Here is a 16,597-nt window from a genome sequence, read left to right on the forward strand (position 1 = left end):
ATCAATAAAATGATCATTGTGTGGTGACAATTGCATAATCATTGATCCCCTGCCATCCTCCTCCCTTAACAGTGGGTCTTTACTCTATAACGGTGCTATACCATCAGTAAATATCTCACACCACAACTACTTAGCTTATTGCTGCTCCGATCATTTAATGTTCCACATTTGACTTATTATACCCGCTGGCTGTGAGTTGCTAGGATACAAATGTAACAAATAATAAAAGGTTGAAAGTGGACCGGTAGTAAATTTGTGGATACTGGGGTCAGGGAAAGAGCTGGTAGGTCCAGGGGATGCTGCCACCGTTTGAAAACCTCCAGTCTCTTTTAAGATGGCCCCTGTGAACATCAGGCCATGCAGGAACAATATTTTACCACAATTTAGTAACTAACTCCCTCAAACAGAACAAGTCAGTATTGGACGACAGCATCGTAAGCCTGTGTTCAACTACTTGGGGATTTTTCTCCTATTTTATAATCATCCGTCAAGCTCACTTAGACCCGTTATTGTAACAGCACTCCTTGGTCAACTGTCTAGAGTCATTAGTTCATTGCTATGAAAAGGATGTATAAGATCTGCACACACAAGATGGCATTTGTAACCTTTTTTTTTTTTTTTTTTTTTAAAGAGAAATTTAATTATGTTGGTTTTTAAAATATAATAAAAATCTGAATAATAAAACCTGACTGAAGATAATTTATTCACCCTGCTTTTAACCCGTATTTATTTATTTTTGTTACATTTGTACCCTGCACTTTCCCACTCATGGCAGGCTCAATGCGGCTTACATGGGGCAATGGAGGGTTAAGTGACTTGCCCAGAGTCACAAGGAGCTGCCTGTGCCTGAAGTGGGAATCCAACTTAGTTCCTCAGGACCAAAGTCCACCACCCTAACCACTAGGCCACTCCTCCACTGTTGCTACTATTTGAGATTCTACATGGAATGTTGCTATTCCACTAGCAACATTCCATGTAGAAGTCGGCCCTTGCAGATCACCAATGTGGCCGCGCAGGCTTCTGCTCCTGTGAGTCTGACGTCCTGTACGTACGTGCAGGACGTCAGACTCACAGAAACAGAAGCCTGCGCAGCCTTCTACATGGAATGTTGCTAGTGGAATAGCAACATTCCATGTAGAATCTCCAATAGTATCTATTTTATTTTTGTTACATTTGTACCCTGCGCTTTCCCACTCATGGCAGGCTCAATGCGGCAGGCAATGGAGGGTTAAGTGACTTGCCTAGAGTCACAAGAAGCTGCCTGTGCCGGGAATCGAACTCAGTTCCTCAGGACCAAAGTCCACCACCCTAACCACTAGGCCACTCCTCCACTGTTGCTACTATTTGAGATTCTACATGGAATGTTGCTATTCCACTAGCAACATTCCATGTAGAAGTCGGCGCTTGCAGATCACCAATGTGGCCGCGCAGGCTTCTGCTTCTGTGAGTCTGATGTCCTGCACGTACGTGCAGGACGTCAGACTCACAGAAACAGAAGCCTGCGCAGCCTTCTACATGGAATGTTGCTAGTGGAATAGCAACATTCCATGTAGAATCTCCAATAGTATCTATTTTATTTTTGTTACATTTGTACCCTGCGCTTTCCCACTCATGGCAGGCTCAATGCGGCTTACATGGGGCAATGGAGGGTTAAGTGACTTGCCCAGAGTCACACAAATGTGGCCGCATAGGCTTCTGCTTCTGTGAGTCTGACGTGCAGGACGTCAGACTCGCAGAAACAGAAGCCTGCGCAGCCTTCTACATGGAATGTTGCTAGTGGAATAGCAACATTCCATGTAGAATCTCCAATAGTATCTATTTTATTTTTGTTACATTTGTACCCTGCGCTTTCCCACTCATGGCAGGCTCAATGCGGCTTACATGGGGCAATGGAGGGTTAAGTGACTTGCCCAGAGTCACACCAATGTGGCCGCATAGGCTTCTGCTTCTGTGAGTCTGACGTCCTGCACGTACGTGCAGGACGTCAGACTCGCAGAAACAGAAGCCTGCGCAGCCTTCTACATGGAATGTTGCTAGTGGAATAGCAACATTCCATGTAGAATCTCCAATAGTTATCTTTTATTTTTGTTACATTTGTACCCCGCGCTTTCCCACTCATGGCAGGCTCAATGCAGCTTACATGGGGCAATGGAGGGTTATGTGACTTGCCCAGAGTCACAAGGAGCTGCCTGTGCCTGAACTCAGTTTCTCAGGACCAAAGTCCACCACCCTAACCACTCCTCCACAGATTTATATCTGCCCTCTGCCATATGAAGAAAGAAAAGGGCAGGATGCCCTGTTTACTACACTGAAAATAAAAGTTCCCAAAAGAAGCATTTCCTATAGAAGGAAGAGGTCAAAGGCATGGGGTCAGCCTGCAAGAGTAAAAGAAGAAAGGCTCAAAAGGATTGCAACAACAACATTTGGAACACTTTTCCAGCACCTGTTACAAGCAAGTCCTGAAAAGACAAAAGGGACTAACATGGAAGAGGGAGGGAGACCTTTGACAGCACCATAGGCAGGTACAAATGGGCAGACTGGGGGACATGGACCAAGTTGCCCTTTTCTGCTGATCTCTCTTGTTTCTAACAAAGGACTATTAGCGATACAATATTCAACTTCTTTTAAAAATGGAAGGATGTGGAAAAAAGGCAAAGAAAATAACAGTTTTAATAAGCAGCGTTAAAAAAAATTTATATAGTTTTCTTTACAATATGTACATTTACTGTATTTATACACCAATATCCCCCTTACACGCATACAAATCAGCCTGACAAGGTGCATCGGTGGATTGTATTCACATTCTGACTTCAGTAGTGCAGAGCCAGGTTTTCTGCTTGCAGATGATCTGAGTACTGGCTAAGGGCCTCTTTTAATCAAGCCGTGCTAGAGGTCCCTGGTGCGGCAATGCCGACAATGCTTGATAAAAGAGGCCCTAAATTTGTTCACAATAGTAATAAAATAAACCAAAGCAATTCTCTCTGTACAATCTTGATAATCTAAGTTTTCATTTGTAAAAATGATTTGTAGCAACTGAATGCATGAATATGGTAGCCATACATTCCAACAAATGATATATTAAAGATACCTTAATAAATTAAAAGATGAATGAAATTTCTGCGATTAGCAACGAAAACTGCAGAAGTACAATCTATAGGATTCATGACTCTAAAATTTAATGATTTTCTCTGTTTGTATTTTCTGAGATCACAAAAGCCTCATCTCTCCAACAAGTCCTACCCACTATCTGGATCTTATGACTTTTGTAATAAGGATCCAGTTTTACACAATGCTATTTTTTTTTTTTTTTAAAGTAAGGACTAGCCAAATCAATCTATTTCAGTTCATGCACAGTTCCAAGCCTATGGTCCTTTGCTCATCCTGATCTTTTTATGTAAGCAAGGGCTTCCCAAACCTATCTCTGTTTTCAGGATTTCCACAAATTTATTGATAAACTTTGATAATTCAACACTTACAATAGAATAAAAACATCATTCAGAATACAAAAATAAATACACATAAGATAAAGTTGCATAGATAGGATCACAATCAACCTGAAAACCCAGCTAGCTGTAGGGTTACCAGATCAGGGTTTGGGAAAGCTCGATCTACAGGTTGAAAGGTTCATATTCACTCACGTATGCATCCACAGAGTAAAGATGAAATGTATGTCTTCCAGCTCCCTTTGGTGCACCTTATGCCATTTCAATGGTATTTCAATGGGTAAAAACAAACCTTTAATTATTTGCCCTGGCAGGAAAAAAGGGGTGGCACATCAAGCTTTTTAAGAATTGGCTTGCAGGTCCATAGGAACAAACCTGACATGGAGTTTGAAAACTGGCCTCTATGGGGTAAATTTTCAGTAGACTAGCTGCCTAACTTCAAGAGTTAGGCGGCTGAATTGGCTCCTTTGAAGTGTACCCAGGCGAAGTGACTAAATTGCCAGGGGCATTTTTGGGGTCAGGGTAGAGAGGCAGGTGAAGCACCTAGCACCGATTTTCAACACTGTAGTTAGATTTAGTGCCTGTTCTGCAATGCTTTAGAAAAAAAAAATACAGGCGTAATTCTAGGTGGTCAAATTCTAGTTGCTTAGAAATAGAATCATCTTTAGTTACAACTCTGAAATGGTGCTCACAGACTCACTCAGAAATCAGCCTCGATGAGACACCAAAGAGCAGCAAATGTACATTTGCCTTTGACATTATGGGCTAATCTAATATAATAAAACGCACCGTGAACGTTCTGAAGACAACGTTCTGAAGTCACTCAAACAATTCCTGAAGGGTTCGTGGATTCGTGGTCTCTGCCCCGCCCTCGCGTCAAACGTCATGACGTCGAGGGCGGGGAAAAAAACGGATCGCAAGGGCAGAAAAAAAACCAAACAAACTGATCGCACCCATGCACGGTGCGTTTTAGTATATTAGATTTACCTCCGTGGTGGCGGTTCCGTCAGCGCAGCGTCAGGGAATGAGGCGGCGCTCCCGACGTCTCTAGCCTTCCCTTCGCTGTGTTCCGCCTTCTTCTGACGTCAATGATGACGTCAGAAGAAGGCGGAACAAAGCGAAGGGAAGGCTAGACGTCGGGAACGCCGCCTCCTTCCCTGACGCTGCGCTGCCGGAACCGCCACCACGAAGGTAAATTTAAAAAGAAAAACAAAATAAAAGGGATGTGGGGGGGGAGAGAAGAGGGTGGGCAGTAAAGTTAAACAATGGGAGCAGAAGGGCAGGGGAAAAACGACAGCATTGATGCAAAGGGGGGGGGGGGGAAGAAGAGGGCGGGCCAGGCTGGGACATGGGAGAGAGAGGAGCATGGATGCGAGGGGGGGGTCATGGAAGGAAGAGAGGGGAATTGCTGGAAAGGGAAGAATGGAGGGGGCAGGGGACAGAGGGGCATGGATGGGCATGGATTGGGAGGGCAGGGCTCAGGGAGAGAGGGGAATTGCTGGAAAGGGATGAATGGAGGGGGCAGGGGACAGAGGAGCATGGATGGACATGGATTGGGAGGGCAGGGCTCAGGGAGAGAGGGGAATTGCTGGATAGGGATGAATGGAGGGGACAGATGGGCATGGATGGATATGGATTGCAAGGCAGGCCTCAGGGAGAGAGGGGAATTGCTGAATAGGGATGAATGGAGGGGGCAGGTGACAGAGGAGCATGGATGGGCATGGATTGGGAGGGCAGGGCTCAGGGAGAGAGGGGAATTGCTGGATAGGGATGAATGGAGGGGACAGATGGGCATGGATGGATATGGATTGCAGGGCTCAGGGAGAGAGGGGAATTGCTGGATAGGGATGAATGGAGGGGACAGGTGACACAGGAGCATGGATGGGCATGGATTGAGAGGGCAGGGCTCAGGGAGAGAGGGGAATTGCTGGAAAAGGATGAATGGAGGGGGCAGGGGACAGATGGCCATGGATTGGGAGGGCAGGACTCACACTCTCTCTCTCATATACAATGTCTTTCTGACTCTCACTCTCACACACTGTATCACATTCACTCTCTATGTGCCACACAGTCACTCACACACTCGCTTGGTCTCATACACTCACTCTCACAGAGAATCTGTGTCTCACACACACTCTCTCTCTCGCACACACACACACTCTCTCTCTCACACTGTGTCTCACATACACACTTGCACACACTCATTCTCACACACACACTCTCACAAACACACTCACACCCAGACTCACTCTCTCTCACACACACACACTCACACTTTCACTCTGTCTCTCACACAGTCACTCTCACATACACTCTCCCAAACATACACACTCCGAGGAAAACCTTGCTAGCGCCCGTTTCATTTGTGTCAGAAACGGGCCTTTTTTACTAGTTCTATATATAGCGCCTGAAAATTCCATGTGGAAAAAAAGTACACCGAAATTTTATAGAATAGGCTTAAATTTCCGTGTGGTATACAGAATAACAACGAGCACCTCGTCATGCGACCAAATGTAGTGGCGGCCATTTACATGTTTTACTTGGCGCAAATCCCGACACCTTAATTAGGCACAGAGTGGGTATATTCTACAAACAATGCACACAGGGGGTCTTTTACTAAAGCTTAGCTTGAGTTATCTGTGGCAGGGCCCATAAGAATAAAATGGGCCTTGCTGCAGATAACGCAAGCTAAGCTTTTGTAAAAGACCCCCATAGACTTTAGAAAGCCCATGACCACGCCCCCCTTTTCAAATATGCAACTTAGAATTTAGACGCACCACATTACAGAATACGCTTAGCAAGCTGTGCACGTAAATCTTAATGCCTATTAGTGCTAATTGCTTGTTAACATCCAATTAACAGCACTGATTAGGTATTTAACCAATTAAGTTATGCACATTGTTACAGAATACGCTTCGATTTCCAATCGGAAATTAAGACGCTATGTATAGAATCCCGGGGTATAAGTGCAATACACACTTATATAAATCTAATAGCACTGTTTTCCCATCTAAAAACAAAACTCTGATGTGACATTCTTAAACACAAACAGTGACAGCAGAGAAAACCTGAACTCAACAATAGGAAAGGCTGAGTCAAGTACTAGAGTAACAAAGTACTAGCACTTTGCTGAAAACAGAAATAACAATCGAAGTTTAACAGTGCATCTTTAAATGCAACCAGATAGGTTACTACAAAGAGTGTAAAAGGAGGCTCCTGAATTTGTCCTAACTGTGGCATGTTAACTTAATTTCATGGTAAAATAACAGAATTCATGTTCCGTACCTTCAGCCTGGAATTGGAAACAGTTTGTAATGCAAAATTCACAGACCAGTGCTGAAAATTATGAACAAATACAAAAAATATCTCAAGAGAGGCAGAAGGGAATTTGAGTCCAAAAGCATTAAGGTGAGAGTCAGAATCCTAGATAACATCAGTTGTGTCTTCAACAGATTTTAAGCTGAATACTTGTTTTTATTGTATAATATTTATTGTGCTGTCTCTTCATTATAGCTAGGGGGCAGCTGGGTCACTGGGCTTTTGGACTTGTACAGTGCATATTTCAGAGCTATAATGTCTGATCTCCATTTTAATTGTAGCCTGGAAGTGGTAATTTGTGTCCCTTCCTTGGCCTCAAAGAACGTGTAGGAAAGTGTGATTAGGTCAACTTTTGCCATTGCTGGATCATCTGCAAACTCCGGGTCTATGAAGAAAAATACTGGCATATCTACTTCCTCATGGGGGTTGAGCCTCTGTTCTTCGAAACAGAAACACTAAAAGGGTTGTAAAAAGGAAAACAAAATATGATAAAACCAAAAAACACTTACATCTGCTTACAAAAACAATTCTACAAAAGCAAAACACTCCCAAAATGTTTAGAAGTCTAATGTTATATAGTGCATTCTTTCCCAGTACACTACAATATTGATTTAATACATAGAAATTGCCCATTCTTTTTTTAAGACAATGACTCTCGCCTCTGAATAGCTGGCATTAGTCTGATCCTTGCAATAAGTTTTCACATGGAATATCCGAATGATGAAAGCCTACCTAACAACTAAGCTGAAGGATGCCTTTGAGATTCTGGGTCCACTTGGTTGGGCTTTTTTCAATCTCATCACAAAGCACTCTGATACAAAGTACTGGTTTATAAATACATAAAATGCTTTCAGAAAGCACACACTATCCAAGTGACATGGTTATCTGGCAGGTAAGAAAAAGCAAGAATGGGTATCAGACTTGATATGCATCCAGACTGCCCTGAAACTCTTGTGTATGAAAGAAAAAATTCACAAAATAATTTTAGCCAGTCTAGGAATAATATCATACTTGTTTTTTTATGGTTAATCGTTATTCTTATTCTGATACTGGCAGGAGTTAGTGTACTTTGTTCAATACAAAATGTGGACTAGTTAAAAAAACGCGCTGAAAACTCATTTATTTCTTCAGGCTTTTGGTTCCTCTGATGTATAAATTATTTAAATACCATGTAGATTTTAATCAGCTGTATGTTTAAATTGTAGAGTTTTTTTTGTATAGTTTGTTGTGAAAAGAAATAATTTTTATTGCTGTGGTTTTTTTTAATGTTTTGTATGTGATTTGTTCCCCGCTTAGACTTTTAAAGATATAGCGGGTTATAAAGTTTTATCATTATTATTACTACTGTTATCTACGGAGTCCAGAAGTTTGGTAGTAATTCTGGACTCCAGACTAAATATGAAAGCACAAGTAACAAGATTAATAAAAGGGGTTTTTTTTCTCTGATCTAAACTTGGTTCACCCTATTAAGGGGCCCTTTTACTAAAGCTTAGTGTGTGTTAAATGCTAAGAAACCCATTTTATACCTATGGGCTTTTAGCAATTAGCACGAGCTACGCTTTAGTGAAAGGGCCCTAAATCATATTTGGACCCTGGACAACTGCAGTTAGCAGTCCAAGCGACTATACTAAGGGGCTCATTTTCAAAGCACTTAGCCTTACAAAGTTCCATAGTAACCTATGGAACTTTGTAAGGCTAAGTGCTTTGAAAATACGCCTCTGTCAATTAAATTACTGTAATATGCTACTGAGTTTTTCTGAAAAACAGAGATTTTAAGTTCTTCAAAATGTGTCATTTAAGTTGATTCTGAGAGGGAAATGAACAGATAGGTCTACACCATATTTGATTAGATTACACTGGATCAGAAGGCACAAATTATTTTAAAGATTTTATTTGGTTTATATCCAGAATAGTTTGATTAGATTACACTGGATCATAGGGCACAAATTATTTTTAAGATTTTATTTGGTTTATATCCAGAATAGTTGAGTAAATATGTTACATTACGGGGCCCATTTTCAAAATAGAAAAACATTCAAAAATCGGCAGATGGACTTTTATTTTTGCCAAAACGACCAAATCGATATTTTCAAAACCCATTTTTAACACAGTTTTCTCTGCAGTACGTCCAAATCACAAGGGGGTGCGCTGGGGGTAGGATTTGGGTGTTCCCAGAACTTGGATGCTTTTCTGCCAAAATGGAACAAGATAGAAAAGTCACTTTGGATATTAGAGGTGCCTTTTCTTACAAAGCTGTACAAACATGGAACTAACAACTATACAATCCTGTTACATATTTAGACAAAGTTTGAAAACTCATCTATTCAAAAAATTCCACATGTACTTCACTGCTTTTTTAAATTCTATAATCTGCTTTGAACCTTTTTAGGGAGTTTGAGCTTCTCTCTTATTAATTGCTTCTCAGTATGATGTGCTATGACATATATATATACTACTTGACATTTCTAAAGCGCTACTAGGGTTACGCAGCGCTGTACAATTTAACATAGAAGGACAGTCCCTGCTCAAAGGAGCTTACAATCTAAAGGAATACAAATAATATTTATTAATATTAATACATATATATATTAATTGCTTCTCAGTATGATGTGCTATGACACACACACACACACACACATATATATATATATATGTGTGTGTATGTGTCATAGCACATCATACTGAGAAGCAATTAATATATATAATAATATTAATATTAATATTATTTGTATTCCTCCGAGAAGCCAGATGCTTGATAAAGGTTCTTTAGAACTGAAACATTATCTTTCAATAGTTTAGTGGTTAGCGCAGTGGACTTTGATCCTGGGGAAGTGAGTTCAAATTCCCAGTGCAACTCCTTGTGATTCTAGGCAAGTCACTTAACCCTCCATTGCCCCAGGTATAAATAAGGACCTGTATATACTAAGAAAACCACTTTGAATGTAGTTGCAAAAACCACATTTCCTATTTCAGAACATTAACTGATTTCTCGCAGCATACTATGGTTTTTTTTAAACACAATAATTTTTAGATTATATGCAACACAGAAAAACCTCATACACAGTTTAGGGTTTTAATAAGATAGAAATGCTCTCTCTATACACAATTAATGGTTGCATTTTATCTATATTTTTCTTTTCTTAATTCACTACTGAAATATTGATATTTCTCTGCTAATTAAATGAATACATTGTGCTATAATCATCACCACCTGCACAGGAATGGTTGGGGACACAGAGCTTATCTTTTAAAGTGACTGATTTATCTCACAGATGCAGCACCTAGAAACCAGCTGTGACTGGCTGAGCTGCCTTTAACTTCTGTAAAGGAGAACTTTCAGGAGCTATGCTGAATGTACTTTGTTAAAATACCTGGATTTTATTAAAGTACTGTCCTGCTTCAAAAGGCACCACGTTGTAGGTTGAGATTCCAATTACTGGCTTGTCAGTAGAGTTTCTTGCTTTGTAGAAAGCTAATGCTGTTTCTCCAGGCACTACCTAAAAAAAAATTAGGTTTAATTCATCAACTTCTATTTCAAAAAAATCTCATAGGCACTGAAAGCTTTACAATTGGAAGAAAGCAATAGCGTTGAGTACGTTGTTTTTCTGGCTGAAGAGTTTTTCCTTTAAGAGGGAATGTCATATTTCTGTCCTGCTCTCCACACCTACAGGCATTTAAAAGCTTTTTATCAGCCATTATGCTCTGTAATTAGAAGCTGCAACAAGCTAAGTAAGGCCACTTTAAATAAAACTAGAACTTAATGCCCAGAGATTCCAGGTTGATAAGCCGGCAATGCAGAATGCTTCCATTCTGTCCACAGTTGTGACTGATAATGGGCTGAATTCAACTATGTAGCTCTCACATGCCTGCTTTTTAAAAAGGGGATGGTCATAAGAAACTGAGATTTGGGGAACTGCATTAATGTTAACAATGATCAATCTTTTACCACATCATTTTGACAGTACTGATAAACACTACCTGACTGCAACTCATAAGCTTAAAGTAATGGTCATACAGCAACATTCCATTAGACATATGAAAACAAGGACAAATCTTTAAAACAAATGCTGCCTCCAACATTAATCTTAGCAGTGGCGTAGCTACAGGTGGGCCTGGGTGGGCTATGGTCCACCCAATTTGGACTCAGGCCCACCCAAAATTGTGGCAGTCTTGCTGTGGAAATCCCCAAACCCCACCAGCTAAAGGTTTCCTCCTCCTCAGGCAACCAATGCTCTTCCAAATGGCAGCTGGCACCGCACACCGGCCCCTCCCCACATTTCACCCGTGCGGAAGCACTGAGCATATACAGACTCCTGGCAGCGGCGTCAGCTCGAGTCAAGTGCCTGCCAGCTGCTGTTTGGAAGAGCACTGGCTGCCCGAGGAGGAAAAAATCTTCAGCTGTGCAGTCTGGGGATCCCCACCAGCTAAGGTATTTAATATTTTGTGTTTGACGGTAGGGGGAGAGGCATAATGCAGAGAACAGAGCGGAAAGGGGCCAGGAGGGGCTGAATTCTGTGCCCATCCATTTTGGGCTCAGGCCCACCCAAAACTGACTGTCTGGCTACGCCCCTGAATCATAGTAAATGACTGGGGTGTTCTTCGTACTAATTCTTTAAGTGTACAAATCCCTTACAACGTGACTTATTATTCTGCATTACTTTACTGCTGGGGGAATTCTGCACAAAAAGTTTGAAAATTCTGCAAAGCTTATTTGTAGTGTTTTGCATAGAATTCCCCCATCAAAAGGCCTGAAATCCCTTCCTGCCTTTTCTCAGTTCCCTCTCTCACTCCAACTGCAGTTCTCTTTCCCTCTAAATCCCAACAAGACCCCTAATCCTGTCTGCCTTCAAATTCTTCACCCACATGAAACACCCCAACCACTCAATCTTTCTCCTCTCCTCCCCAGCTATCACTGTACCTCTCCACCCACCCTCCTCCATGGCACACCCTCAGGTTTGATCGTACACACAGCACTTACACACATTCAGTTTGCTACTCCCATCCCCACTGCACATTCACCCCTGTACTCTACTTCCAATCCCTTCATGGCACACTGACCTGTCCTCTGGTCCCTTCTCATTTTCAACCAAGGGCAGCAGCAGCAGCTCTGCTCACTCTCTCTTCCCCTCCCCTGCTAAGCTCTGGCAAGAGAAGCTGCACATCGAGTCACTTCCTCCTCCTAAGCCAGCTTAGACCCGACCGCTTATGTGACTGTGACTGCAGTTCACAAAAACAGTCAGGTCTAAGCCGGTTCAGGAGGAAGAAGTGACTCGATGTGCAGTTCTTCTTGCTACGGGAGCTCAGTGGAGCACAGGAAAAAGACAGAGTGAGCAGAGCCGCTGCTGCTCATACCTGCACTGAATTCCGCACAGCAAGTGCAGAATTCTGTGCATCCTGCGGGGGTGAGGAATTCTGCACAAATTCTGCATTGTGCAGAATTCCCCTATGAGTCTTCAAATTACAGACTAAAAGTAGCACTTCAGGATATATTCTAAATTAGGAGTGAAACGGAAGAGAGTATTAGTTTGCTGCCACGTGAATGTATACATTTTCATAGATTTGTTTTATGCATGATTTGAGTTTTATAAACTGCTCTGAGTGTATATGGGAAAGCAATTAGTGTATAAAATCAGTAAATAACTCACATATATTTCTGTTTGCTGAGGTCTAAAATTCCAGTGCAGGCTTGCATGCACATCTGCATTAAAGGTAACCTTAATTATTCGGTCTTTAACCGGCTGCATTGACTCGATGTTGTCCGAACTATGCCCAGCTACAGCTGCTCCACCTAATCCTGTAGCCTAGAATAAAGCACAGCAACCAGAAACAAGTAATTTAAACATTCCATGTCTGCAGATAACTACAGCTGTAACTGAAGTTACAATTTAATCTGCATTAATTGTATTGGGGAATACAGATGTACATGATTACATCTGGAGAAAGGGATAGAGGATCAGTATGTATATTTTAGAAGTAAAAAATAAATTCCAAACCATGTAAATCTAGAAGCTTGTTTACTAAAGTGCTGTTAGCGCACAAGCACCATGCTGTTACCACCCTGGCAAAGAACACAAAAAGGAAAATAAACCCTCCACAAACAGTCACCAGTCAAACCAAAAGAGCAGAAGGCACCAAGACAAAGGGCCAGAATGGCCAAAAACTTGATTTATTCATTGAATCTGAAAGGTATGTGCAAAGTAGTCTTCAAGTGTAATATACAGGATGTGCTTTACATCAAAGCCCAACACAGGCCGTGTTTCGGCAAAGTGTGCCTTCATCAGGGGTCCTGTGATTAGCACAATTTGATCTCCTATAATCCGGAGTCTCCTGAGAGCTAAACTCTTGGGCTTCAAATGCGCCACCCGAAAGCTTGTAAAAGGTAAAAGTGCCAGCAACAGTGAAACGGCATTCTCTATAATAAAAGGCACCTAACCTGTTATAGAATAATAGGGTCATTCCATGCCAAGTGGTCTAAACCTTCCCACCATCATGTATCCAATCTTGTTCAAATTTTATCTCTTGCGTGAGTCAGGTGTTAAACGAAGTTTCCCAAAATTTGAGGTCTCTAACTGCAATAGTTACAGATCTAGACCCCCTTTTCTGAAAGGTTGTCAGTCCATGAGCGTGCGACATTTACCAATATACCATTTTTGGGGTCTAATAAAATCCAAACACATTTATAAGAATGGCTAAAAATTTCAAATCTTGTACAGTTTTTGATGCTAATTCCGATGACATACATTTTAACATTATGGATGCAAAATCCAGTCAAACAAGTTGACTCAAAGTGTGCATCAAAATTGGTCGCGACTCAGGCGGTTACAGATGCTGGTTAGTTGCAAATCTGGCAGTATTATGTCCAGCACAAGCATAATGCTTGTTCAAAATTTCCAGTCCATATCTTTGTTTGCATGGAAGTTGTTGCGGTCTGAATATTGGTCCAAATATGTTCCGATGAGTCGCGACCAATTTTGATGCACACTTTGAGTCAACTTGTTTGACTGGATTTTGCATCCATAATGTTAAAATGTATGTCATCGGAATTAGCATTAAAAACTGTACATGATTTGACATTTTTAGCCATTCTTATAAAAGTGTTTGGCTTTTATTAGACCCCCAAAAATGGCATTTGGGTAAATGTCGCGCGCTCATGGACTGACAACCTCTCAGAAAAGGGGGTCTAGATCTGCAACTATTGCAGTTAAGAGACCTCAAATTTTGGGAAACTTCGTTTAACACCTGACTCGCGCAACAGATAAAATTTGAACAAAATTGGAGAACATGATGGTGGGAACTTTTTTTTTTAATTTTAGACCACTTGGCATGGAATGAACCAATAGTTCAAATCCAATTTGGTATGCTGAAGTTTAGGTATAACCACTTACATGAAGTCAATGGCTGGCTTAAGATGGTGTACCTATGTGTACATTGCAATGATAGTGGCACATCCATGACATGTTAATACTCCATCCACAAGGCTCACTTGTGATTGCACGCTGCGCACATAGGTGACAATGTATGGCCTCAATTTACACATGCAAATACAAGTACAAGTTTTGCATGAGCGTCCTCACTTGCCTGACAGTAGAGTCTGTAGAGGGGCACGGCCGCATAGGACAGGCCCACCATGCCCACGGCCGCCGCCGCCACGTAAGTCAGCACCGTCTTATTCCGCCGCCTCCATTCCTGCTCCTGGCTGCGACCGCTCCGGAAGCCCCGACAGGCTGCCAGCTGCCAAATGAAGCCCCCCGAACCCGGCCTCAGCAGCTTCCAAGCCTTGCAGCAGCCCGACCACCGCGCCATCCCTCCAATGAGGAGGAAGCTACCTAGCGTCCCTCCTCTAGCACCTCTCACCTTGGCAACACCCGGAAGAGGGCAGAGGGGAAAGGTCAAGTGACGACCACTACGATAGGCTGCCTTGTTGTGTTCTCAATCTGCCCTCCTTGCAGGCACCACCGCCGGCCTTTCAGTCAGCTCGCGCGAGAGAGGCGCGTGAAAGTTGCGCGTCGAGACAGGGGCTGTGGAACGTTCATAATTACCGCGAGATTCGGGGCTCGCTCCGCGCGCCACGCCGGCTGAGGTAAGTAAACACAGACAGGGCGGGGGAGGGGGACGGATTTGAACTCTGGCCTAGCTCTTTCTTTGACAGAACTGGAAAGAGGGCGGCAAATATCCGTCGTGCTACGTTAGCACCAGTAGTTCAGGGAAAGGGGGTGGAAGCGGAGAGAATTAGAGCAGCCGAATCCCGGGAGTTCGGTGTTTTCGCATTCGCTGCTGGTTCGGTTACCGTGTTATTGCCTCATTTTATAGGAAGTACCCAGAGACAGACTGGGAGAGAGGAAAAAAAAAATTAGCAAGGTGAGTCAGTCCTGCTTTTGCCCCGGTGCATGCAGGGACTCGTAGTTTAGGAAAGCGGCGTACGTTTCCGTGCATGAACTGGGGGGGGGGGGGGAGAACCGGCGCTGAACCAGCCTGTTCTAGAGTTAGGCTCTGCGGTAGGAGTTTGCTTAATTTTGCATTTGTGTTTGTATGTGATCCATTCTCACAATACGGATCTGCTAAGCAAAAACCTTCTCTCTCTCTCCCCCCCCCCCCCCCGAAGAGGATGTTAGCACAATAATAGCTTTTGCAGCACTTCTAAAATCACATAAATGTATGAATACTGCATGCATATTTTCTTTTGTGAGTATTCACGAATTTTCAAAACAAATATATCTGCCAGTTACTGGTATTACTCTCTAACAGGTGTGTGCATTTGGCACCTAACATTAATCACCAAATTTTAGCATTGCCCTTTTAGTATTTATGTGAATGCTTAATAAAATAGGCATGCATGTAAACCTGGATATGTTACATATTATGAACTCCAGAAAGAAGCTCTGTTTGGCACAATGCAATACTATGGGGAGTGTTAGTACATTTGAGAAACAGATCATACTCCATATACTCTGGAGTAGGTGTGAGGTTCATTCCTGTCATGGTATATCCCTAAAACTAATCCATTTGGACCCCTCCCCCCCCCCCCCCCCCCCCAGAGATTAATAGGGGTGGGGTTAAAGAGCCCTAACATGTATGAGAACAGCTCTAATATGTACGAGAAGAGACTGGAGTACTTGAATATGTATATGTTTACAGAAACCTCTTTCACAGATGTAGGAGCTGTAGAACTAGAGGACATGAATGGAGGTTGCAAAGATGTAGACTTAGGAGTACCGTCAGGAAATACTTTTTCACAGAGAGAGTAGGGTATGTCTGGACTCTGGAGCGCCCTTCCAGGAAAGGTGATAGTCAAAATGGTGAGTAAATTAAAAAATGTGTGAGGTAGACACAGGAGATGCCTAAATAGAAAGAGCATGGAAACACAACATGACTGTTTGAGGTGTTATCTTGAGCAAGAGTAGTGGGAACTGAGGCCAATGCCAGACCGACTTTTACAGTCTGTATCCCACAAATGACAAAAGGCAGGTGAAGTTCGGCAACTCCAGTGTTGTAGATCACTTTATTGTCATGTGCTGTGAGTGAGGGTGCTGTACAGCTCAGGGGGGAGGGGAAGTCGACTGATAAGCTGAATACTATCAGCAATACTTGATGATATGTGTGTTTATAACCAAGACTCCGTCATGTTTGGCTGCCTATATAGTTTTCATGGTGGAGACTTGACTGCCAGTGTTTAAGCGTGGGTGACTGGGGCCTGCGTAGAGTGGTGGACGCAGCACTGACCACCATGTTGGGTAGACTGGATGGACCATGTGGGTGTCTATCTGCTGTCATTTACTGTGTGCTTAGCATGTAACTGCGGGGGAGGGGGCATAAACATGGGCAGGCAATGGGCGAGC

General features: G+C 42.6%; 1 protein-coding gene across 1 annotated transcript; it reads right to left on the reverse strand.

The window, feature by feature from the left end:
• Window positions 1-6,299: 6,299 nt before the first annotated feature.
• LOC115473428 (cytochrome c oxidase assembly protein COX11, mitochondrial) lies at window positions 6,300-14,836 on the reverse strand. Its single transcript, XM_030208370.1, has 4 exons — window positions 14,340-14,836; window positions 12,407-12,562; window positions 10,133-10,258; window positions 6,300-7,216 (listed from the first exon to the last, which is right to left on the reverse strand). Exons 1-4 carry the CDS (start codon window positions 14,562-14,564, stop codon window positions 6,932-6,934), a joined length of 792 nt encoding a protein of 263 aa, XP_030064230.1. The 5' UTR covers window positions 14,565-14,836; the 3' UTR covers window positions 6,300-6,931.
• Window positions 14,837-16,597: the final 1,761 nt, after the last annotated feature.

Source organism: Microcaecilia unicolor, chromosome 6 (assembly GCF_901765095.1).
Source record: "Microcaecilia unicolor chromosome 6, aMicUni1.1, whole genome shotgun sequence".
NCBI lineage: Eukaryota > Metazoa > Chordata > Amphibia > Gymnophiona > Siphonopidae > Microcaecilia > Microcaecilia unicolor.

What these genes read in the sequence shown, in the direction of transcription:
- LOC115473428 (XM_030208370.1), bottom strand. Translation starts at nt 14,564, where the DNA reads ATGGCGCGGTGGTCGGGCTGCTGCAAGGCTTGGAAGCTGCTGAGGCCG. An exon ending in TCTACAGACTCTACTGTCAG is followed by an intron (nt 12,563 to 14,339) that starts GCAAGTGAGGAC and finishes GCTTTATTCTAG; the next exon opens with GCTACAGGATTAGGTGGAGC. An exon ending in AGTACTTTAATAAAATCCAG is followed by an intron (nt 7,217 to 10,132) that starts GTATTTTAACAA and finishes CAACCCTTTTAG; the next exon opens with TGTTTCTGTTTCGAAGAACA.